This window comes from Cygnus atratus, chromosome 1 (assembly GCF_013377495.2).
Source record: "Cygnus atratus isolate AKBS03 ecotype Queensland, Australia chromosome 1, CAtr_DNAZoo_HiC_assembly, whole genome shotgun sequence".
Classification (NCBI taxonomy): domain Eukaryota; kingdom Metazoa; phylum Chordata; class Aves; order Anseriformes; family Anatidae; genus Cygnus; species Cygnus atratus.
The window spans coordinates 78886236-78913033 of record NC_066362.1 but is presented as its reverse complement, the minus strand read 5'-3'; the positions used below and the strand labels follow the sequence as shown (position 1 = coordinate 78913033).

Below are 26798 nucleotides of genomic sequence, written 5' to 3'. Positions count from 1 at the left end.
CTTGTATGGAATGCAGTGGTACAACTTGTGGTCCAAGTAGATAGAAAACAATTTTGGCAAAAATGATCTAGTAGTCCCCCAAGACAACAGTTTGAACACAATTCAGCAGCGCATCCTTTCAGTGAAGAAAGCCAACAACATAATGGGCTGCATTAGTAACAGAATGGCCAGCAGGTCAAGGAAAACAATTCTCCCACTGTATTTAGCTCTTCTGAGAGCATCTAAAGAACATATAAAAACATACATAAATGTATATTTTATTTATGTATATGTATAAACATACACAAAATGTATTTACCACATTAACATCAGGTTTTGGACTCCTCAGTACAAGAAAAACATTCATATACTGGGATAAGTTGAGCAGAAAACTATCAAGACAGTTTTGGGGATGTAGTTCATACGCAGAAAGAAAGGCTAAAAGAAATAGACTTGTTCAGTCTTAAGAAGAAAAGGCTAAAGATGTTATTGCTGTAGACAAATGCCTAGTAGGAGGGTATAGGGAAGACACAGCCAGAATCTCTTGGAGGTGCAGAGTGATATGTCGAAAAGCAACAGACACAAGTTTCAACAAGGGAAATTCCAATCAGATATCAGAGATCAGGGAAAAGCTTTTCAAAATTAGGTCAGTCAAACATTACAGTAGATTTCTGTGTGAAATCTCAGGCTGTGAAATCTCCATCCTTGGAGACTTTCAAAACTTGACTGAACAAAGCCTTAAGCAGTTTATTCTAGTTTCTGACCTGTTTTGAGAAGAAGACTGGAAGATTTCCAGAGATCCAGTCTAACCTATATCATTCTACAACTTTTGTAATTAATTTTAGTACCATAACTAGATTATCTTTAGTAGCAGTCCAACTGAGCTGTTACCCCACCTCCTCATTACTTTTTCTTCTCTGTATATGTGCACATACAAATTGCTTTATAGTTTTTTTTTTTTTTCCCCTCTCTCTCTCCTTTATTATTATTATTTTTATTTACTTTGCAAAATTTAGCTCAAACTTGACTTTTGGAAATGTTCATTTTCTTCTGCTCTTTCTGTCTCCCACAGTACGTTTTTCTTTGTGGAACAATCCCTTTTCCTCCACAACTTTTTAGCATTCTGTTTGTTTTCTAAATCCTGCTTCAAGGAAAATATTCATTAATTTATCATCTCAGTGATCTTCTTTATTAAATCATATGGGACAGTTCTATACAACTGCTTTCTGTCTGCTTGGGAGACAAATTTCAGATAGTTTTTACAAATTTGACTTCATGAAACCTGAAGCATTGTCCACATTAAAACCTTAGGCATGTTAAAAGTCTCTAATCACTTCAGAACAGTTAGTTTTGAAAAGAAGTTTCCTACCTTTCTTCCTATCACTAATATCAGACTAAGGAAAACTTAGTTTAAATTTAAGCTAAGTTTAAGTGACTTAGAAAAGCACTTATGGACCCAAATAGGAACCAGAATTAGGGAAGTCCTGACATGGCCAGGTCAGCAATAAATGGCAGTTTTGTCAGGTGAATAACAACAGCAAGAATCTAATAAGCAAAGTTTCCTGCATTTAGACAGCACCCTTTCCTTTTTCCAAAGGATCAGACTGTGAATTAACTGACCCTGTATACACACATTTTGAAGGCATACACAAAAACCATACACCGTACATTTTATATTTAGCAAATACGTGATGCATGGCATCAAGCTATGTATCATAACAAACCATTCACGGGGTTGCCACAATTCCCTGTAGAGAAATACATCTTTTTGTGCTGCTCCTTCAAAAATCTCAATTTACATATTTTCAGGAACCAAAAGAATTCCAGAAACTTTCCATGACAAATATTGTCAAGCTAGTATTTGTCCCTTCATACTATTTTTCATGGTCCATAGTACAATTTCCTACATTTTTCCAGCTAAACAATACTCTAAAATGAATCATTGACATTTAATGAAAGCTAGGGGAGTAATCCTGAGGCCAAAATTGTCCAGCATTGTCAATATACAAATCACTTTGTAATATAGGACAAAATACTTCCCTGTCTTTCCATTGCTTTATTCAAAAAAATATTGTTAAGGTTGTCAGTTGGATTTTAAAGGCAAACTACATATGTTGAAGAAATCAAAAAAAAGAATATACTGCACTGGTATTAGCACGACTGAGCTCTTTTGAACATGCTTATGTAATATGATAGTTGGGGAGACCTGTTGTGCAGATGACAGTGCAAGTTAAAGAAGAATAGTAAGGAGGTAAACAAAATCCTTCAAGACACTGTGAAGCTGAGAGGCCTTGCTATTATCCTCAGGTTTTGCTGTAAGTTCTAGTTGGTGTGATTTACCTCTTTGTAAAATGTTCTTTTTTTCATTCATTAAAAGGCCAACATGCACAGAGAAATTTTTTTGCAAAATACCAAAACAATCCATTTCATCTTAGGAGTGTTAGGTAGCACCTGCTTGGCCTATTTCATCTACAGTTTGATGTCAGCAGATAAAATTTAATACACCAAAAGCAAAATCTAACAGCTAATAATCTCAAAAGAGAAAAACAAAACAAAACAAAACAAACAACAACAACAAAAGTAGGTTTATTGGTTTATTTTCTTTGCTGAATTATTACTTGCATACTATTGTGGTGGTGCATTGATTTGAAATATTCTGAAATATTCATTACTAGTTCTCCACCAGAAGAGAATAGGAGCACCAGTCTCCAAGGCCAAACAAATCAGAACAAAAGAAGCAGAGCACAGTAGCTGAGAGAGAGAACGAATATTCTTTATACTATGCATTTAAAAACTAGCAGAAAACAAAAAGACAACATAAATCCTGCTCTGAGCAACTATCAAAAAGACAAATCCACAAAGAAGACTGCATTTTATTTGTGATATATTCTTCCTGCAAACATATCCAAAAAATTCAAGACACAAGAGAACACCATGAAAGATTTGTTGTTTTTTTGTTGTTTTTTTGTTTTGTTTTCAAATCTGAATTCTCTTTAGCTGAGTCATCTATAGCAACAGATTCTCCTGACAAAGATGCATAATCACAGACAAAAGAAGAGAAGGAATTAAGAATTTCTATGTCACAAAGCCTATATTTTTTGCTCCTGTTGTTGCTGCCACTTCAGGGCCAAAGAGCCCTCAAGTCTAGAATAAGCAATACTGTGGCCTAAATGTCACAAGTGAAACTGGGAATTTTATTTCCAGAGAACTCTATTATTTGTTCTTTTGTGCATGTGGTAAAGGGGCCTGGGAAGGCAAATGAAGGGCAAGTAATGATTTGTTGTTGTTGTTGTTTGTTTTTTGTTTGTTTTTGTTTGTTTCTTAAAGCTTTTCAAAACACACTTCCAAGATTTGGGAATTTCTATTCCACTTTACAATAAAATATAACTATTTGACCTCAAAGTTATCTACAACTCCAGATAGTATGGTTTCCTAAGTTCCTATTTACTATTTAATTTAAATACTTAATTCATGTGGGATGCAATTGCCAGTGCAATTTTGACCAAATAAGGGAATGTGGCAAAACCCAGGTGTTCCCCGCTACGAGCTCATTGTTTCTTCATGACTGCCTCCTGTTCAGCTTTCCATTTTACTTCTGTCATACCACATTGATGTACATGTGACCCAGCTAGCTTAGTCATATCTGTAACTATATCTCTGTATATCTGTTACTGTAGTTACTATATCTGTAACTATATCAAAATATCTGTTGTCAATTGATAACTATACACATTTTGAAAATAATGGGAGATGTACCCTATAGTAGCTTTCATAAAAGCAGTCCCTCACTTTGAGCACCTGCAATTTCTGTCCACAAAGCACTCAAAACAAGAATGGAAAACAAAACAAACAATATATAGGTTGGCTATTAATGTTGGATAGCATTATAACATTATACCTCACAGATTTCTGCAAATTCAAGTGGAGCGTTAGTACTTGCTGCTTACTTCCTACATTATCCAGAACAAAGAATAGCACTCCAGACAGTGCTCCCTAGGTTGTATCTCTCAAAGCAAATAATTTTCTATTCTTTTTATGAGCTATCTAAGGCAGAGAGACAACACAGAGTTCCCTCCTTCTTTTGTTTCTATAGAGAGGAGCACTCAATCCCATAGTTTATCCTCCCTGTATGGTCTCAGTGTCAAAAACAGAACCCTGAAATAGGGCTGGAAGGGTTAAGGCTGTCCACATGAGCTGTGGACTTTGCAATTACCTATGGGCACAAGAAAGCTGACACCCCATCCCTGGAAATGTCCCAGCCAGGTCTCTCCAGTGTTCTGCAGTCTGTCAGTCATGTGTGTATGTCCTCCCCTCACAGGGCAATAATCACTGGCCAGACAAAATGAAGGCCAAAACACCCTAAAAAATGTTCTGCTCCAGTTGTTGCCCCTCAGGTCCAAATCTCTGAGAAGAGTTCATTCTTTCATTCCTTACAAAGAGGAACTTTAGAGATGCTTTTTGTAAAGGCACAGCTGGCCAGATTTTCAAAAGTGCTCAGCTCCCAACAGCTTTTACAATTCTCAGTGGGAACTATCAGCTCTTAAACTCTTTTGAAAACATAGCCATATATAAAATTAAAATGAATTCAATTCACTTTATCCTCTGGCCTGCATTCCTGACAGCTGTGATTAGACAGTTATACCTCAAGCTTGTGGATCAATCAGCGGCATCCCCCCCGAGAACAGTCTAAATGTAGACCCTCTGGGACTTTAGTAGAAATGTGCTCCATGACTGCTGATCTCTAAGCAGCCACCTCTACAGTATACCTGGGCTCCACCAACAACATTGCAATGCATCTGGTGGTGACTCAAGGTTTCTATTCCTTATAATACTGCAGCCAAAACACTTGGCTGGCTTGGCAGGGAAATGCTTTGGCATGCTGTATGGACTCCAATTATTTTTCAGATGAAATAGAGCATAATGCTCGGTGAGTTTCATTGCATACTGCTATATTATTGAACTGAGCCACTCCTAAGGGCTGTTTCACGTTTACCTTGAGTGCATGCAGAGCAGCAGCATATCTGTACAAACCTCCAGGAGCAAAATGGGGAACCTGGAGAAACTGGCTTATAAACTTAGGACCCTCCAGATTTTCAGTGTAGGCTTGCCAAGGTTCATTGTTTAAGTGTCATCTGGCTGGCTGAGCTTCATTTTGCTTGCCTGAAATTTCTACTTCTTATACTTTCACCAAAAGCCATCCAGGGATTTAAAGCAGTCTTTTACCATCAGTATAGTCATTTTCCATACCAAACACTTCTGAATGCAGCTGGCTGACTTACTTCCCATCCAAAATGGTCTTGCCATTAGATATCATATGGAAGATGATAGCTCTCCTTGCAAACAGCCAACAGTTGGGCTGGTTTCTCACAGTCCTGATGGGTCTGCTGAGCAACTAGGAACCACAAAAGTGAGGAACTCTTCTAATCTTCTAATAAAAGCCTCATAGCCTTTTGTGCATGCCTTCAAGTGAATATCAGGTAGAATAACTGTGTACTACTAACAATTTGACTCCCTAAGGCCTTTCGGCCTTGAATTCTTTGAGGAGGTCATAACTGCTTCTTCTATAAGGAAAATGTTTAGACAAATGGAAGTTACTTCTTAAAGCTATGGCTATGACATTTTGTGCCAGTAGGCACTGCAGCTGCACATGCAACTAAAATGCATTTAATACCACACCCTATTACTTTTTTTTTCTCTACAATGGCTACCCCAAAATCCAGCCATAATTTGACCTATGAGAGGGGCAACTGGACTTTCAGAATGACTCTAGAGCAAGGATTTAACTTGAGCTTTTTAACCCAGCAGGAAACCTTAAAACAATTGACTAAAAATCATTGAATCTAGCTCTAAATTAAATACAGTACCACATTGAAACTGTCACTTTCCATGACACACAGATTTTGAAAACAATATTTCAATGAAATCTCTATTTGACCACTTCAACCAACTATCAAGGAACAAGAATGTGGATTAGACTGTCTAAAACCATAATAATAGGCAGATACAATCATTTGCCAAAGAATTAAAAATTCAGTTCTAACGATTCAAGAACTATACAAACTGTTAGAGGACTCCTATTTGTGCTGAATGGCCACAACAGAATTTAGCACAGTAGAAGGAAACAATATGTCACTTATTATTTATTAACATCTTAAGGACCAGAAACTTTGGTAAAATCTTAAACATGCTATTCAAATAGCTTGGAACTGCAAATGGTTGCACTGGAATAGCAAACATAGATTCATTTTCCATCAGTTAATGAAGCTAGAACTCCATTTTAGAAGAAGTCTAATTTCAGCTTTCTACTTTGCAGTTGTTATAAACTTTAGGAAAAAAAAAAGTCACATTTGTAAAAGACATGATAAGCACAACCTAATAACAGCATATGTTACAGCAAGACTCAACACATGCATTTTTGAGAGATTGTTCCATACAAGCACATTCTATGCTTCTGTCCAATGGACTACATCAGAAAGTAAGTTAAGGTAAAATATTTGGACACTCAGAAGTTGAAAACTCCAAAATCTAATCAGAAATTCATGACAGAAAATTCTAAGCTGAAAAGTTAATGTTTTAAAAAGTTGTAAGCTGCTAAAAATAGATAAAACTTTTCTGGATGCAACATTAGAAATCCCACCTATAACTAATGGCTTGGATGAAAATTGTGTAACACTACAATGGAAAGAAATGAAATACCTAAGGGAAATGCACACACACTTCCTATAAGCAAGTTAGTTTTTTATATTTCCTTATTTCTCAATGTATAGCCTGTGCAATTCCTATATATAATCTAGAGGTTCCATTCTGAAGACAATAAGCGCTACTCTCAGCTCCAGTGGTTAGCTAATCTTGAAACCATAGAAAAGTAAAGAAAACTAAACTTTAAAACTATGAACTATAAATAGAAACTATAAACTATACATTATAAACTATGCTTAGCCAAACTTATACCAAAATTTATATTTCATACACAGAACATCTTAGGTTCAGTGGGTGTTTCATCATTACAATCAATGATGTGTAACTTCTCTGTCAACTGTACTGCTTCAACTTAGCATACCCCTGCAGGTCAGTTTTTGATTTAATCTGAATACTATAGATCTTGCATTTCAATCTGCAGCATGTAAGCAGTCTTCATAACCAATCTGTAGTTCTACTCTTTCCTCCAGAACAAAGGGAAACTACTTACAGCAAGTTTAAACCTTTCTTGCAGTGCTTTTAAACCAGAACCAACTATCTAGAGCTTTCTAAAACAGTTTTAGTAAATGTTTATGTACATGTATAAGATTATATACATGCTTAACTTCTTGTAAGGAAGAGATTTGTTGTGGAATAGGAGGGATGAAGGAACACATCATGCACTTACCAATGAAAAAGTAAATCCAAGATGGAAAGGAAGTATTTAGTCCTAGTGAATAGGTGAAAAATCCATGTTACCAAAAACAAACAAACAAGTGTGTGTGTGTGTGTGTAGTAGAGAGAGGTGAGGAAAAATTACAACCTTTATGACATCGGAGTCACATGTCACATAACTAAACAGTTCTTGGACAAAGTTGGATTTTGACACCATTAGTCAAAAAAAAAAATACATGTAGTTCTGCTGCTGTGTCATCATGGCATGGTGGAAAAATCAGTTTAAAACATGTTTGTCAGATCACAATCTTGCCCTATCAATCTTTTTCTATTGTTCTTTAGGAAAAAAAAAATGGTACAAGGAAATGGGGTGGGAGAATGCTATATCAAGTTTTATTCACCCTTCACTAGTTACATAACCATGGGTTTTGAATAGTTCAGTCTGTGTTGCTATTGTGGTGATTTCCTAAATGGATAGCAATTAAGTTAAGTAAATCTTTCATATCTACTTTTTTCCTCAAAAGCCTTTGGTTATTTTAATTTTCTTATGATATCCTTTACTTTTCTGTCCTTAGTTTGTAGCCCTGTTTCCCATTCTGCACCTTAATTGCTCAGGTTGGTAACACTCCAGCTTCTATGCAAGCCCATTTAGAGTATCTTTGACCACATAGTACAAACCTATGGGGAAAAAAAAAATCTTTTATTTAAAAAATCCCAGTGAAATTCTTAAGTGACGCTTAACTGTACACTTCTTTAACTATTCAATCTTGGCCATTCTGGAAGTCAGCTAAAACAGCTATTGTATGCTTGTTTTCATCTACAACCTGTTAAAAAAGCCAGTCAGTTTTGTGCCTGATTCAGTTTTCCCTGATTCTTATTTTGTCTCTCTGAATCTACTCTAGATTTTGCATTTCATAAGGAGAATCTAAAGAGTAAAAGTAGTCTTAAAAGTCTGTGACACTTCCCTGGCTTGGCACTTAGGTGAAAAAGGGGGCTTTATTGTCTTCAACAGTAATCTCACCAGAAAATTGTACTGGAATAAATTAGAGTGGATGAAAGCTTGTCTTTTTAGTACAATAGCCTTCAAAATGCTGAAGAGCAGAGGGGCCAACCTTGGCCATGTCATTCTTGCTTACATAACTGAACAAGCAAGTTATTTGGTAGCAGGGGCCTGCAGGGCTGGCCTTTCTTCAGAGTCCAGAAGATGCCCCATGTTAGACAGGAGACAGTTACAGCCTCTCCGAAAGGGACCTGCTGCTGGCCAGAGTGATGCTGGTTGTGTCTCTGTGAGAGCAGATTTAATAAAAGAAAATTCTGCTGTGCAAGAGCATCTGAGAGAGAAGGATAAGAAACTGTAGAGAAACTACTTAGACACCAAGGTCAGTGCAGAAGGAGGGCAGGAGCAGAAGTTCCCCTGCAGCCTGTGGAGAGGCCCCTGGTGGAGCAGGCTGTCCCTCTGCAGCACATGGGTCCCATGGCAGAGCAGATCTCCACGCTGCAGCCCATGGAGAGCCCCCACAGGAGCAGGCGCCGGGCCGGAGCTGCAGCCCATGGAGAGGAGCCCACGCAAGAGCAGGGGGTCTGGGGGCAGCTGCCACCCATGGGAGACCTGTGCTGGAGCAGTTTGCTCCTGACAGATGGACCCAGTGGTAGGGAGCCACGTGGGAGCAGTTCTTGAAGAGCTGCTGCCTGTGGGAAGCCCATGCAATATCAGCCTGGGAATGTGGTCATCCCATGGGAGGAACCCCACATGGAGCAGGGCTAGAGAATGACCATAAAGGTGCAGCAGAGATGAAGTGTTATAGACAGACCACAGCCCCCATTCCCCTGTGCAACTTGAGGTAAGAAGGTAGAATAGGACAGATGGGGGGAAGGTGTTTTTAGGTTGCTTTTAGTTCTCACTGTTCTAGTCTGTTAGAAATAAGCAATAAATTACATGAATCTCCCTTCTGCTGAGTCTGCTTTGCCCATGATGCTGATTGGTGAGTGATTTCCCTGACATTATCTTACCCTTGAGCTTGTTTTCATCATATTTTCTTTCCCTGTTCTGCTGAGGAGGGGGAGTGACAGTGGTGGACCATAGACAGCCATCAGTGTGAAAACACCAGATTGGCCCTGAAGGGATAATGACACATAATGAAGCTCTTGCCATTTGCCATGAAGAAGAGCAGGAAGGCTTACAGAGCATGCAGGACTCCCTTTCAGGTAGCCACAGTCAGAATCTTTTCTCTCTCCTTGGACTGGGTAAGTAGTTGACCTCCTTACTGATAGCACACTGTGGATAAGGCCTCCCTCAGTGCTCTATGTTTGGTTCATAAAAAAAAAAAAAAAAAAGAAGAAAAAAAGGTATGATTGGGAATGATCACATGAGGGACAGCAGAGAAGAATGAGGCAGGAAGCACCAAACAGCAGAGGCTGGAACGCATTATAGTTGCATCACCAACTTACTTTTTTTTTTTTTTAATGCAAATTCTCATAACCATTTTTTTCCATTCAGTTCCAGTGAAACATATTGATTTATAAACTTAGAATCTTCTTACTAAGATTAGAATTAGCAATAGAATCTTCTTACTAAACAGATGTCAGTTATTTTCTGTTGCTTTTTAATCAGTATGTTTAAGTACTTTTCAAGTAATTGTTTTAACTTCATTTTCAATGTCTAAATAAAAATTAATTTTTTCAGCTTTTCATTTCAATTTTGCAGCTGAGAAAATAACTTTTTAATCTTGTGAGCTATCTTTTTTTTTTTTTGGTCTGATGCTTTTTTGTTGTTGTTGTTTGTTTTTTGTTTTGTTTGATGTGATTAAGCCTAATTATGTCCAGAGCCCTTTACCACTATTTTTTTCATGCTTGCTTTGGATGCAAATTTACAATAATTTTAAGAATTTTTAAATATTAAGCCTCTTCAACTCTCAAAGCTCTGTAATCCAGCATACTTTGCTAATTGATTCATTTCATTTCTCAAAGATGACCTTGTTCTAGAGAACTTTATTTATAGGTTATTTTTCATTTATCAGATACAACATATTTGGATGCCTACATGGGCAACCTGCTCTAGGGAAGCTGCTTTGGCAGGTGGTTTGGACCCAATGATCTCTTGAGGTCCCTTCCAATCCTTAAAATTCTATGATTCTTTGATATTTAATGTCAATATTGAGCAGACCATTTCAAGTGTACCTGAAGTGTATCTGAAGCAGAATTTTGCTGTTTTGCTTCATAATGACCATTGCTGATTTAAAAGCTTGCAGCAATACTTCCATAAATACAATGCTGTTTGCCTTGCATGAACCCATCAGCTGACAATGGATTAAGTGAAAAGAAAATAAAATCAGTAATTTCTTCATGGTCAAAGTTTATAGAATGAAAAGTTATTTGAAATTGTTTTAAATGTTTTCTTTATCTGTAAAGACCATTCATTCTGCATTTCTGGATTTGATAATCTTTCTCCTTAAAATAATGTCCAAGAAGTTCATATTAGTTTTAATTTTCAAGTTATTCAGCATCAGTTTTGTTAAGAGACAAAAAATCTCTTTCCACATGAGGAATGATATTTTGCATTGTATTTGAAAGATACCCTTCAGACAACCATAAGTAAATGCAATAGATTTTTTAAATAATAATTTACACTAAATAAAACTTTTTTTTTTTTTTTTCTGGGTTAGTGATTGTGTGGAAGGATTGATATTTACTATACTTTATCATTGTTCCAGATCCTAAAAAAAGTATTAAAATCTCTTTGGCCACTGTATAAGAGAGATTCTAAAATCTCTTGGCCACTGTACCTTGCCATATTATCTTTACTTACTAATGAAAATTAGATAAACAGAAAATACATGTAGTGCTGAGAAATTATGAGATGCAAAGTGAGAATATTTAAAAATAAATATTTGGAGGTGAAGCAGAAGAAAAGAATCTATGGAAGGGAAGGAGAGAACTGTAAGAAGGAAGGAAGGAAGGAAGGAAGGAAGGACAGAAGGAAGGAAGGAAGGAAAGGCAGAAACCTAGCAAAGAGGGAGCAAAGAGGGAGTTACTGTAGAGGAGAAAACAGATGCAAGAACTGAATTAAGTATGTAGACCCAGAATTTTGGAAAAAAGAAAAGGATGTTTGCCTATCAAGAGGATGACTTTTGTAGTGCATTGACAGAAAAACAGAAGTGAAGCTGAATTTTTGATACAGCATTTGTAACACAGTCCAACTGATATTTGAAATATTTTCAAATGTTACAGTACAATAATTTTTAAAGAATATAGGAATATTTTCAATATAGGAGACAAGTAGCAACATTTTCAAAATGGTAGTTAAGTTGTTTCAAGAAATGAGGCCTGACTTATTTTCCAGGCAATTTGCCTCACTAAGAAAACCAAGCATTGAACATGCAAATCAGGTCCAAAAGAAATAAAATAGTGCAATGTTCGGTCCAGAAAGTTGACTGTGTTCTCTAAGCCGCTGAATTTTTTTAGGCAAAGGAAAAATGGTGGCTGGTGTCTGTGGGTTAAGAAAGACTCCAGACTGATGTTCAAGGAATTGTTCCATTTTAAACCCATCAGGATTTCCTTCACAGTTGCTTGGGGAAAGGGTAGGAAGGATGGGAATTAGACAGACTACCATGCCAGTGAGCTGGGGATTTTAAATATGAGACTAATTTTGGCCATACAATTTAAGGTAAATTTGGCAATTAGGCCAAAGATAGCAGTAAAACCTAGAACTGTTCTTGCACCTTGAATCAAACAGTTGCAGAAGCTTCCTAACATCTTTCTTTGATTCTCTGGTCTAATTTCATGGAACTTTAAGAATAGAATAAAAACATGTGATGGGTTGAATTTCTAACAGTTATGTTAAAAAAGGTAAAATTCCAATTTTATTTATATCATTAGCCATGCACCAGCCTGCAAAGCTACAGAAGGTGTATGTCACTGGAATTTCTTAAATTAGTTCATGCATCCAAACCAGCTTTACATTTTCACTGCATAAACAATGGAGTTGGAAGAAGCCATGAATCCGGCATTATGTATTAACAATCCAAAGTCTACTTTCATTAAAATCACTTGTACGATTCTCAGGTGACATCAACAGGAGAAAAAAATGATTTGAATAACCAGGTAAGAATTCAAGTTTATTTCATGAAATACCATGATGTGATGTGAAGGACCTTCCAAACAGCATGTCATCCTATCTGTAAATTAAGTGTATCATGAAAATTAGCAGATCAGCAGGCAAGTGTTTTCCAATTAAGCACGGTAATAGCTGTAAAAGTTGTGCAGTTCCAACTGGCTTCTTTAGGTCTTTGAATTTGGAGTAAGTAGAATTTCAATCTTCATGGGATGGATGCCCAAAGGAATTTAATGTAAATGCCATTTATTTCTTTAAAAATGCAGACAGGATTGCAGTATGCATAAAATAAAAAATAAAAAAGTCTTGGCAACTAGCTCAACTGAATGTTGTTTCCATAGCCAATTTATGTAAAATTTGTCCCAAATCTAGGCTTCTGTTTTGACCTTGGAGATTAATAGTATGAAATTTACCCTATAAATATGCTCAACAGAAAGTAAAAATATAGTCCAAGATACAGGAGTTTGTCACCAGCACATGGGAAAGGAAAAATACTCTAGTTTTTCTTCTTCAACCATCTGCATTAAATCAAAACCCAGCAGACTTCTGGAGATTTATTTTTCAGCCTGAGACTTTGCTATAACCCTCTAACCTGTTATTATAGTCTTTCATTGGGTACAACATGATAGTAAGTCATCTGCAGTAACTGCAGACTTAAGGACTAATACTTTATTATTTACTCAGGCAGAACTCCCATTAATTTCAAGAACTGATGAATAGAACCTTTAGGAATGAGTCTTTCCATTCAGTTTAATAGGAAAGAGACCTGCTTCATCTTTATTGTTGTCAATAAGAAGCTTAGGCCTCAATTCAAAAAAGCACATAATTTGTATCCATATTCAGGACACCGATGCATGTGCTTAACTTTAATTGTATGCTTAAGTCCCAGCTACATGATTAAACACAAGGTGTAGTACTGCCCTAGAAAGAATGTGTCCTTGAGCCAGAATCTTAATGAGTAACACAAATGAGAAGACCAACAAACAGCAGCCCTGCCTACTCTTGTTTCTATGTTCAAAGCTCTCTTCTGAAAAAGACCACTAATTTTTATTTTGGCAGAGTCTTGTGACAATTACATACCTTTTTCTTAAAATCCTGGCTCTGATCCACACTGCTCAACCTTCAACAGATGAATAAAAAGCATCCAATATTCCTAGTTAAACAACCTTTTGATGTCTAGACAGAACAGTGATTTCCATCACCTGTCTTTTGGAGAGGAGGATTAGAAGGTAAAGGAGCAGTCTGATGTCATTGTAAGTGAAACCCATGTCTGAGCAGAGGAAGGAGAAGTAGGTGTTTGGGAACTATCACCATTTGATTAGCAAAAGTGAATCAAACCTCACCAACTGATTGTTTCCTGTGAGAAAATGTCTAGACCTGTGGACAAGAGACCTGTCAATATAATTTGCCTTGACTTCAGCAAAATACTAGTGGGATGGTCTGGTTCAGAGGATATTGGCTAATAAGTTGTACTCTACCAGAGGCCAGTAACACCTGGAGTACTTCTGAGGTCTGTACTAGGACTGCCCCATCTAACATCTTCAGGGAAGGACCTAGAGGTGATGGAACGCTTGCTTATGTGCAGATGATATTAGACTTGGGGATTGTGGGCAATGAAACTGCTTGAGAGAAGGGCTGCCATCCAGAGTGACCTAGCGACAGGCTGGAAGAACAGGCTTATATGAACTATATGAAATGCAAAGACAAATGCAAAGACTTGCCTTGGGGAGTGAAAACTCCTTGCAGTGAGTGGTACAGTCTCTGCTGAAAAGGCTCTTCAGGTTCTGTGTAGACAGCAAGCTGAATGTGAGCCCAGAGTGTACCCTGGCAGTGAATAACACTGACAGTATCTGTGGCTGTATTAACAGAAGCATAGACAGTGGATCAAGGGAAATGATAATCTCTGACATCTTAGCACTCATTAGACTGCACCTAAAATACTGTGTCCAGTTTTGGGCCCTCCAGTAGGAAAAATAAATTGCTAAGCTTATATGAGTCTAGCAAAGGGCCCTGGAGAGCTTTCTGTGTGAAGAGGCTGAGGACCAAGGCTTGCTGAGTTTGTTTAGCTCTGTCATCAAGAAGACAGAGACAGGTGCCACACAGTGGGGCACAACAAGAGAATGAGGGTAAACAGGCATAAACTGAAACAAGAGAAGTTCAGGCTAGACAAAATGAAGAACCATGAGGACAGTCAAGCAGTGTCCAGAAAGCCTGTGCAGTCTCCATCAGGTTTTCAAAACCCCGCTATCCAGTATTATCCAATAGCATGATTGACCAGGTCTGAATATACCTGACACTGCTTTGAGCAGGAGTTTGGACTAGATAAAATCCTAAAGTTCTTTCTAACCTGAATTATTCTATGACTGTGTATTTCTAATAAGCATTTTCTTTCTTCAAATCAAGGGTTATTGGAAGAGCTGCATCCTTCTGAACGCTGTTTTTGATTTCAAAAGAATTATAGTACTGGAATATAATTCTAAATACTGCAGCAGAGTACTGTGTCTGTACAGTGAGTTTATTTATTTGATACAAATGAGAAAATCAATTTTAGATTTTCAGAGCTGGAAGAGCAAATGAGACATTTTTAGCTCATAATCAAATTCTAAGTCAACAATAGCAAAGAGTTTTGAATATACATCATATATCCCTTATAGTCAAACCACCCACACATCTAAACAAGAACATACTGAAAGACCATTAGAACAGTCTTTTGAAGACACAAGTTTTGTTTATGAATACTCTGTTGTAAACTGGTGTAACCAAGGACACAAATGAAAATTTAAATAATCAGAATTATAACCATTAGCCTTCAAATTTTGGCTTGATCCAATTCGCCAACCAAATATCAAAACAATAAAGAAAATAAAATCTTTCTCTAAGATTATCATCACAATTGTCCTTATTCACCTCCACTCATTCTACATTTATTATTTATAAAAGTTAATGATACAAGTAATAAGTTGAAAAGGAAAAAAATATCAATTATTACATATTCCTCTTACTATCCCATGTGCTTGGAAAGAAAAGGCATTTGTGAAAATAAAGCAATGAAAGAGATAGGTTAGAAAAAAACATCAGCAAATTTAAGAAATGCTGAATCAAAATTGGTATTTTTACCACATTAATAGTGAGGTCCAATAAATGTTAAAAAATGGTTTTCTCAAATTAGAGATTTGACAAAATCAATTAGAGATTAAAGAACTCTAGGTCTATTCACAGATCTTTTACCATTCTGATTGTTCAAAGTAATATTTATAAACAATTATCTTGGTTTCTTTTACACAGTTATAGCTAATATATATATATAAAAAAAGAGAGAGTATTTTTTTTTTATTTAGTTAATAGTTAATCATAACAAGGACTTGCTTAATAAAGGGACGGACTCTAACATATGAAGTGTTTCTTGTTGGGGTATTTGCCTATGCAAAACTGGAATCTGAGAAATCTACTAGTAGCAGGAAGTACTATTTCATGCCTTGCAATGCTGACAAATTTTAAAATACATTCATAAGGCATTCGTTAGCAGCATGCAACTCTATTTTATATTTACCTGTATCATCCTTACATTAGACACCTACCTTTTTCAAACCAGCTTGCTTTAATTCAGCTGTTAATTGAAATGAAATGTTTTGGAAAGAAAGATTACTTTTTTTTTTTTCTTTCAATTAACAGCTGAATTAACAATAATTGATCTTGCCACTTTCATTTCTAAAAAGTAATTAAAACTAAGATAGAATGCCATATTTTGTTATTCCCAGGGTTTGCTCCAAGTAAGGACATGAGCCAAGAGACAAGCCCTTTTTTCTACAAGGAAAGTTTTCCTTGAGAAATATGGAATTACTTCTTGGGGTTTCTGCCAAATAAGAAAGATAAGAATATATATGATGTTTCATCATGTTTGCCAGATCAGCTGGACATTTAATGAAAAGGAGCCAGAGCCTGATCCATCTCTCACAGAAATGACAGAAAGGTTTTCTTTCTATCAGCTCCAGTGAGAGTTCGATCTAGCCCCATCTGCATGTTTTCAGGCACAAGACCAATTTTCATTTCCTGACCTGGGTGTATTTCCATTTGGAACATTAGTATTGCACAGAGAGAGGAACAGCTTATCACAAGATTACAAATATACAACACCTTTTATATTTAACATTCTGCAGATACAGTAACTTTATCCTTTTTGTTAAATATTTCTATCCACATCTTCAATGCTGTAGTGTATTAAACAAGAACAACATCTAAAAAAAATCGCTTTATTAAAACAGTTACATCTGACTTCTTCCATGAACATATTATCAAACAAATACATGCACACACACAATGTGAACATTCATCTCTGCTGCAAGGGTAAAGAAAGCTTTTAAGGTATGTGAATCTGGAACTAAGCTTTACATTGCAAGGCTTTATTTTCATGACCTCAAAGAATCAAATAGTGTTACCGATTTTAAGTTGATTCACTTGCACAATTCCTGAGTCTGTCACTTAGAACTTGACATTTTTCCAAATAAATGACATAATTTATAAGGACTATCTCTTTATGCATTTGCTACTTAACCTGAGGCATTTCATGCAAATGTTTCAACTCCTTTAGCTTTAAATGAATTGCCTTCTGAAACAGGAGAACACTGAGGTATAATTGTAAGAATAACTTCACACTAATCTTTAGTGAAGTGTTCTGAGTCCTCACATTTTCTTTCCCTTTCTCAGAATAACCAATAAGATATTTGCTAAAACAGCCTGAGCCACACAGGATAGTGCAGGCTGAAATTTTGTTCTCTTCTTACTACTGGAGTCTCAATACTCTAAGTAGTATTTGTATGAAAGCTATATTCCGTAATACAAACTCCAATAAGCAAGCAGTACACTAGATCTGTAATACTTTCTATTGTCAGTCTCAATCAAGCTAATTTGAAATTTGTTGCCTTGGTAGAGAGACTCATATATTTACTGGCCCTTACAGGTTCTGGTCATCTTCCACACTTATTAAAGTTAATGACTTCAACAACAGTGAAAACTCTTGTTGACGTAGGTTTCCTCTTAATAGGTATTCCCAAGTTATCACTGAAGAGAGTATGAAACTGCTGGTGTTGATTTTCTTCTGCAATCACAACACCAGCACACAACAAAACACTCATCCCTTCATTGTAAAATAATTATATTAGCTTAACAGGGACTCCTTGTTGAAGTAAGACAAGAAAAAAAAAAATTGCACTGTACACAGAGCTTTCCACATAAAAGCTCAGTTTCTCGACATAAAACTAGTCACATCCTCACCAGAACAGAGGAATTAACATATTGGAAATAAGCCAGTAATTTTACAGAAATATATGCCTTTATGTAAGCTCTAAGTCAATATTCTCACAATTGCCGTGGCTTTGGCATCATTTCTACCCCTACAAGCCACAGCTGCTGAACTGGAGACTTTGGACTTCATACGAGATAAGTAACAAGAAGTTTTAGCCATTGGTGCCAGAGCCTGTTCTTTGATATCAGTACAGCAAACTGCAGTTGTTGACCAGTTACACGCGAAAGATATGCCTCAAAATCACACTAGTTAGCTAAAAGTATTCAGGAAAGAACTTCACAAAGATTTATGCCATGACATTAGATTGTCAACAAAGATATGATGAAAGCGAGACTTCTCTGAGGCTGAGGCATCTGTGTATTCAAATAAAACCAAGAAATTAGGAGGAATGAATTTTTGACTACAGAGACCTCTACTTTGATGCAAGTCCAGTTGCTAGAAAATCTGCACTATTAATATGACAAAGTTCTGTACTCTGGCTTCCACCCAACAAGATGAAAGCATTGAGCCAGAGACCTCACAGAAACCTGTCCTTTAATATTAACATGCCATGCGAAAGCTGCTGAGTATTGCAATAAGTAAAACACACAGCCATCTGAAGACAGAAAAAGAAAAGATTAAAACCTCTAAAAATTATGTAGAATGACTATTCCAGACTCAAATATTCATCACTTTTAATGTCTAACTTCTCAGGATCTTCCAAAGTGAAAGGAAATGGTACATTTCAACAGTTAAATTAAACGTAACAGTTCAATTAAAGAACTGGGCTTTTCCCTCTACAGCAGGTCTCACAAGAACATTGCTTACATTTATATTATAAGATATTTGAGGTACAAAATACTGAGCAAGAGACCTTCCAAACTCTGACTAATTTTTTGTTTACTGAAAATAAAAATAAGAAAGGGCAGGGCGGGGCGGGGCAGGGCAGGACAGGGCAGGGCGGGGAAGGGCGGGGAAGGGCAGGGAAGGGCAGGGCAGGGCAGGGCAGGGCAGGGCAGGGAAGGGAATACAAAAATTGATTGCAACAGAATGAATAATCAAATTCAGTGACTGAAAACTGCTCAGAAGTTTGGAATACGTTAGCAATTTGAGGAGAGATGGTGATGCACGAGTTACAGGATTAATGACTTTCTTTAGAGAGTTATCTTAATCAATCCAAATTAAATCTTCTGCCCTATGAATAACTTGTTGCTCCCTATGAGTAACTGTATGATGGCAAAGTGCTTTATTTTTTAATATTTTTTTTTAAATGAAATGAATTCAGAAACTTCAAAAAAAAATGACTAAATGACTCAAGAACTGGAATCTATTTTTTTTCCAAAATGACTTTAGAATTAAATAATACTAAAAACTAGGAGTTCTTCCCCTTCATGATGTCTGAAATGAATTTTTCATATTTGTATAGTGCTGAATCTTTAAATTGCTCCTTGGTATGTTGCTGGATCTTCACATTGTTCATCATTTTCCACCTACATTCTTAGCATTAAGAAAGCTAATCATTTAACTCTGCCTCAGGACTGCAAAAGTTTAATATTCTAAAGCACCAGTTGCTTACTTATTTCCCAGTTTCACTTAACTAAATCAGAAAGAGCTGAATGTCAGCAGCTGCTTTAGCCGTCTTTTACCATCTTTGATCCTTCACTAGAAGGCCTAGCAAAGTGCTCAGTGTGTAAGGGAAGACCTCTCCTGTGTCAGAGATCTCATACAGTGGAGTCATTCTGCTGTGTCAGAGTCTCTGCTCATATTGGGTCACATCCAAAGCCCTTTAAAGTAATTAATAATCTTTCTATTGTCTTCCATAGAGTTTGGTTGGTCCACTAAGAGAAAAGTAGTCTTACTGAGATAAATGCTTCACTGGAAACACATCACAGTCTTGATGGTGAGCAGCAGAAGAAAGGGATAGTTATTTCATATATTGTGAGGCTAAATTTGTTGTACCAAACCTGAAAACTGAAGTGCTTATGAGTGTTTATGAAATAGAACTAAAGCACCATTTTACAAGAAGACATTGGGGGAAAAAAAAAAAAAAAAGGTTTTGTACTTAGGTTTGAAATAAGCAGAGAAATCCTAAATGTACTTCAATCTAAAAACAATATACCAATTATTATTCAATCAATTTATTGTAGAATCATAGAATGGCTCAAGTTGGAAGGGGGCACATAGATCATCCAGTTCCAACGCCCCCTGCCATAGGCAGGGATGCCACCCACTAGATCAGGTTGCTCAGGGCCTCATCTAACCTGCTCTTGAACATCTCCAGGGATGGGGCATCCACAACTTCTGTGGGCAGCCTGTTCCAGTGCCTCACCACCCGCAGAGTGAAGAATTTCCTCCTAATCTCTAATCTAATTCTCCCCAATTTATAATGGAAATGCTATCAAAACTGCACAACTGTGTGACTGCAACATGACAAAAGATGCCAGTGCTAATTATGCCAATGAAATCACTACAACAAAAGTTGTTTTCTTTATTGTCCACAAAGGACTGAAATTCTAGCTCATTGCTACAAGAATTCCTGTGTCCATCTTTCCTTTCTAATTGTTCATCACTCTACAGAGTAGATCCTGAACCACTTTTCAGTCAGTGTTCAACTATTTAAGTAAAACATTTTACTTTGCAGAGCTAGCAAAATGATGACCTTGAAACATTTCAGTGGCACTACAAGTCTGCATATCATAAGATCCAGAGCAAGCAACATACAAGACTGATGAAAAACACCATAAAGTTCCTTTTGCAAACTGCCAGAGACAGAAAGATAATCACAATATAACAAAACATATCAAAATGTAAGTGAAAAGATAAGCTGCGTCTTACTTCATTTGGATCTTCCGTTGTCGAGCTTTTATTTTTCAGCCTTTTCTGTAGCAATTTGGTTTCATACTCTGGTCTGGGATGCTCCTAAAAAGTAGAGGAAAAAAAAAAAAAAGAAACAGAACAAAAAACAAAACTTGTGATTATGATTAAGAAAAAAAAAAAAAGAAAAAAAAATGTCCTGATTACTTATTCACAATTCAAGCCATGCAGATAAGTCAATACCACAGCACCTTTTGGACTAGGGGGATCACTGCCTAGGGATATGGGATATCTTATGGGATTCAGAGGAAGAGCATTGAGGGATTGCACAGGACTTACTAAGTTTTGGGTTTGTTTTTTTTTTTAGTGGAGTAACCAAAGGTGGGGAAAGGGAGGGATCTAGGTCGCTTGAGAAGGAACTAGTGTGCGAAAATAGAGTTCGAAAATGGGTTAAAAAGGGCCAGTCTCATGGAAATAGCTTGCTGCTCTGCATAGGGATCTGACCACCAGCAACTGGAGCAAGTGCAGATGTGTTGGGCTTGATGATCTTGAATATCTTTTCAAACATAGATAATTTTATGATTATATGTGGGTGCTAGTGAAGATCAAGCCAGAGTGCCTCACAATCAGGTGAAGTGCCTGGGGACCCAGAGGGGCATGGGTCTCTAAGGATGAGAACATGGTTGAAGTTGAACATGGGACCAGGGGACTCCAAGCCATATGCCAGAGATATCACAGGATCTAAGGGTCTTTAGTGGCAAGACCCACTGTGTGTGTGTGTGTGTCTTGAAAGGCAATAACACAGGGAGACTCTAGGGGTCCAAGGGATATATGTTTGAGTGAGCAGCCAGGGTGAGGCTGTAGCTTCATGGACTTGTATACTTCTGCCCAGTACGCCAACCATATCCCGAGCTACATCAAAAGAAGTCTGGCCAGCAAGCCGAGGACTGCAATTCTCCCCCTCTACTCTGCTCTTGTGAGACCACACCTGGAGTACTGTGTTCAGCTCTGGGGCCCCCATCACAAGAATGATATGGACCTATTAGAACAAGTCCACAGGAGAGCCACAAAGATGATCAAGGGACTGGAGCACCTCTCCTATGAAGACAGGCTGAAGGAGTTGGTGTTGTTCAGTCTGAAGAAAAGAAGGCTCTGGGGAGACTTCATCGTGGCCTTCCAGTACCTAAAGGGGGCCCTACAAGAAAACTGGAGAGGGACTCTGTCAGGGACTGGAGTGATAGGACAAGGAGTTTTAAATTGTTTTAAACTGAAATAGTAGGTAGATTTAGATTAGATATTAGGAAGGAATTCTTTCCTATGAGTGTGGTGAGGCACTGGAACAGGTTGCCCGGAGAAGTTGTGGATTCCCCATCCCTGGAGGTGTTCAAGGCCAGGCTGGCTGGGGTCTTGGCCAACCTGATCTAGTGGGTGGCATCCCTGCCCACAGCAGGGGGTTTGGAATTAGGTGATATTTAAGGTCCCTTCCAACATGAACCATTCTATTAGTCTAAGATTCTATCTGGGTGCCAGAAACTGGAGAGGCCATGTGTCTGAGCCCTGTTACTGAGGGAATCCACATTGAATATATGTATATGCACATATGTATGCATGTGTATATATATACATTCTCACTGGCAGACCTCCATCCTAGTCATCCAGAAGGATGAGCAGGATGAGGCCACTGTGTTGTCTGTGTTTGCATGTCTGCTCTGTGTGCCTGTGTGATCTATGTGGCCAGGCATGTATGTACATATACACATGCTGCATATATGTGCTCTGTGTGCATGTGCCTACTGAGAACACATGCTTAGCTTCAATACAGGATGGAGTTGAGGGCATGGAACTGCAGCAAACTCACACCTCTTGGGCTGTCTCGGGCAAATAGCCACATCTGAACAGTCCTTGTCAGTTGTATCTGTTCCATGTCACAGAAACTAGCTAAAAAATAGTCATCTAATTGTATCTAAATGTTAAAAGTTTGGGCTGTAAGCTAAAACTGTAAGTGAGAAAAGCTGAAGATGTGGTGAATGATTTCAGAGATGTCATGGGAAAAATACTCACTGCTCAGAGCTTTCTTCAGAATGCCAGTGTATAAGACTAAAACAACTTACATTCCTCTGTCCCCTTATGAGCATAAAAGTAACCCACTCACATGCATTTCAGATAAGTACCATTGGCCATGCCAACTGCTCTTACTATAATTAGTATGTATGTCTGTCAGCCTAGGCACAAAATCTGTTTGTTTACACTTTTTCATAAATCTGAAAGCAATCTAAAAACAAAAGCAATCTAAAAACACTTAAAAAAAATAATCCTGATGGGCAATAGAACAGGGATTGCCTCCAACTTCAGCAGTCATCTTGGGGGATATATGTACTGTTCATTTTCTCCTGTCTGCAACATCTTCACTACCATCTTGAGAATTCTCTGTTGCATCCTAATTCATAGATGTTGTGATTCAATATGTTTTTTATCCTGTTCATATGAAGTTCCTGACATGTTAAGCAGGTACGTGAACACACTGACATTCAAACAACAGTCTTAAATTAACATTTCCATACCTTTTTTGAACTCTGTGAAGATGTAATATGCATGTTTGTCTCAAAGGCAGTCTCATGAATGATACTTGCTTTCTACTGCTCCCTGAGAATCTGGTACTAATGTGGTGGGCTTGTGTGAACTTTTTCTCTAAAGTTCAAGTACTGATATGCCTCTGAAACTCTAGCATTATGATGATATACCAAACTTATCTAAAGAAAATGCTAGCATGATAGCTTGTTTTACACTTTAAATTTCATATATTATTCAGATTAATAAAATATATCCTAGAAGAAAGCAGGAAAGGCTATCAATTTATTCAATCTACATTCAGAAGATTTCTCTTTCAAAGAGCGTGAGTATCTCTCACTTTGCATTGGAATCCTTTTGCATTACTTATGCCTCACATAAAAATCACTACCATAATGAATGTAGTTCAGGAATCACTATAGCACTACTTGTCATCAGGGTCACTGTTGTTATTACTCACAAACTGTTTTGGGTGCATGTGGAACTCCAAGAAATAATGAGACACCGGTAATCTGTGACATTATTAAATGTGATTAACAGCAAAAAATGTTGGCAGACAGGATGGGGAAAGGACATACAAAAATAAGTGTTTAAAAATGCTGTTGTCAATTCTTCTTACTTCTATCCTGAAGTTTTGAAAGTTTAGACTAGCTTGTTGATTTGGATCAATTTGTACCACATTTCCTTAGTTAGGGTTTAGAGGTCACATGGAAGAAAATCTTTAGGCTTAAATGAAGAAACAGTGAAGGCATCAGGCATGTATGGGCTACATGCAAGGACAGCATGACAAAAGTAGAAAGATTAGATGAATGAAACTAAAAGAAGCTAAGGTGATCTAATCTCACTATAGGAGCACATACGAAGTTCAACTGACTTTCTTCCTTTTTTCTTATTCTCTGTTAAGCAAAGCATTTTGGGACACCAGGGGCAGCTGTCAGAGGCCAGAGCAAATTTTGAAGATTGTCTTGAAAGGAAATAGGGTGAGAAAATCCCATGACAAGTGAAATATTATAACATAACTTTGTAACTTTCTGTTGTTGTTGTTGTTGTCAGTTTTGCTTTAAGTGATTGTTCTGTTCAACTTTTGTTTAAGTTTCCTAGTAATACATTTCAATGTCCTTTTAACTGCATTTCACACACCTACATCAGGATTAGAAAATTAGTTTATCTTTCTTCACTGAATCTGTGAAGTCATATTACTCTTGACTGAACAGACCACATCACATCCTGGAATAAATGTGCCTATACATTCTTTTTATGAGTATATTGCATGAAATAATACTTTATAATATAGATTTAGAGATACTTGATCTTGATTGTGTTCACATATACATGGATGTAAAGGAACAGTTCCACTCTTTTCTGTAAGTGATTCAGAATCAATTCTTTGCCTGAAATTGGGAAGAGTTCTACAGCCAGGACAATAAGCTAGAAATAGTTGTGATGACTTGAAGAAGGCCAAATGTCCATGTAGGGATAAATATGAATCCCATGATGCTGGAAGTGTGCCAGTACAGCTGCCAGACACTTATTGAAAAACCAATTGAGCCAAGGTACTTTGAGGCCAAATGAGTGCTCAGAGTAGAAAACGATAATTCCCATCCTGAAAACAAAGAGCCAAATCATGAAATTTTTACTCAGATAAAACTCATATTGATGTCATTGGGAATTTTTCCTGAGAATGGTATCCAGGATTTGGATATTAAATACACAAGATGTGTATCCACTATACATTGCAAATTAAGGATATGTATGTAATGATCCAATACAATACGAATATATACAAAGAATGTATCTCTCTTTAAGTTCTCTTTGATTTAGGAAGAAAATGATAATTGAATTTTACAAAGTGTGCATGACAAACACATATGGATTCCTAACTAAAAATCTGAAACTATCCCAGATTAACAGGCCAAAGGAGTTGTCACCAAAAAAAAAATAAAAAATAAAAAATAAAAAATAAAAAATAAATAAGCCAACATACTATTTTGTTTTTACACCTTAAGGAAAGTCAAAGAAGCACTGAGAACTCTTTCAACAGCCTTGTCCTAATATGCTGAATGCAAGCAGAACAGCAAAGCAGTGAACACCGAGAGGAAGGAAGGTATTCACAAATGAGAACTGAAATAACACAGATGCTGCCCCAAAATCAAGATGAAAACTTGAAGTGAATAGAACAGGGAGCCCAGCCATTCTCTATTGCAAGAGGGTTAATTATTACAAATAAAGGGTTAAAAAAACAAACAAACAAAAAAAAACTATTTCTTACGATGATGACACAGTGGGGAGGTGAGGGGAAGTCTGAGGAAGAGATTATCTTTTAGACCAAAAAAACATTTAGACTAATTTAGTAATGGGATGTTCGTCCAAGGAAAAGTACTTTTATATCTCAGCATGTGTGAATGTATCACTGGTAGATGCTTGCAGTCTTTTTAGACCAGATTATTAGCTCAATAAATTCATTTATATAAAAAAGATACAAAAAAATAAAAAAAATAAATAAAAAAATAACATGCTTGAATAAGTCATCTAACATTATTGTAATTTTGAAGATGTTAAAAAATAAAAAGACAGCACAAGCACATAGGAACTCAGCTATCAAAGGTGTTTAAAAGTAACACAAAACTGAAGTAGTCAAAAAAAAAAGAACCCTTAAGACATATTATAGAAATATATATTGCCTTATAGACAGATAGGTAGATAAATAGGTAGATAGAATGCATTTGATTGCTCCTGTAAAGCAGCACCAGTAGTACTTTGGAGGATTACTTGCAAAACTAAATTTTGAAATGTACCGAGATTTTTAAGTGCCCTTAAGCTAGAACGAAACAACAAAATGCTGCCATTGCAATATCAAGATATCACACTGTGTGTGAAACTGTAACAGGAAATAGCATCACTAGTTTTGTTCATTATTCATTTTGATTCAAATCCAACCTATTTAAATACTCCTACATTTGTAACCAGAATTTTAAGTGTGAAGCCAGATGCCCCTTGAACAGTATTGAAACAGTTGCTTTAAATCATTTATTCTATGGCTTAAGAAGTCACCACTGAAACAAATATTGCTGACAATACTGAAGAAAAAAAAATGTGTAAAGCTGGACATTAGCCTATTAAATTGTGGCATCACCCAACATATCAGTGGAACAATTTCGTGTTTATTGTATAGTTCTAACTTTAAAAAAAAAAAAAAAAAAGTTACCAGATCTTAGAAATTTTTAAATGACTGTGCATATTACTGTTATGTTTATTGTTTTTACTTGACCTACAGTAGTATCAAGTAGTTGTAGTCATGGACTAGGACCCTATTCTTTTAGCAAATATGTAAGCATAAAAGCCCTTCTCCAGAGAAATGTTCTTACAGAATAGATTGTTTCTCCCTTGGGTTACTGTTTTCTTTTCTTGTCTAATAATGTGTAACAGTGTGAATACTTGGCTGTAGAGGCACTCTTTAGGGGAGCATGTTTATGGAAATTTTTCTCTGTCATTATTTAAGACTGAGTGCACTTTGGATGGATTACAGATTTGTAGCTCTTGCAAAGAGCAATACAATAAACAGTGTAAAGTCCTTTAAAATTGATATAAAATAGCTGTTTCAGTAATCATAACATTATGGTCTAAGGATTAAATATCCTACAAATTAGCAGGGTTAGAAACCAATGGTTACCTCCAACGAGGACAAGGTATTTT

The 26798-nt window shown here is 36.8% G+C and overlaps 1 protein-coding gene across 1 annotated transcript in view; it reads right to left on the bottom strand.

Annotated features, from left to right (window-relative positions):
- The window catches only part of ANO2 (anoctamin 2), a 194779-nt gene that overhangs the window by 77312 nt on the left and 90669 nt on the right, over nucleotides 1-26798 (bottom strand). The window contains exons 15-17 of the mRNA XM_050710475.1: nucleotides 20559-20642; nucleotides 7121-7137; nucleotides 876-885 (exon numbers count right to left, since the gene is read on the bottom strand). Coding sequence (XP_050566432.1) covers nucleotides 876-885; nucleotides 7121-7137; nucleotides 20559-20642 — 111 coding nt within the window. The remainder of the gene's footprint in view (nucleotides 1-875; nucleotides 886-7120; nucleotides 7138-20558; nucleotides 20643-26798) is intronic.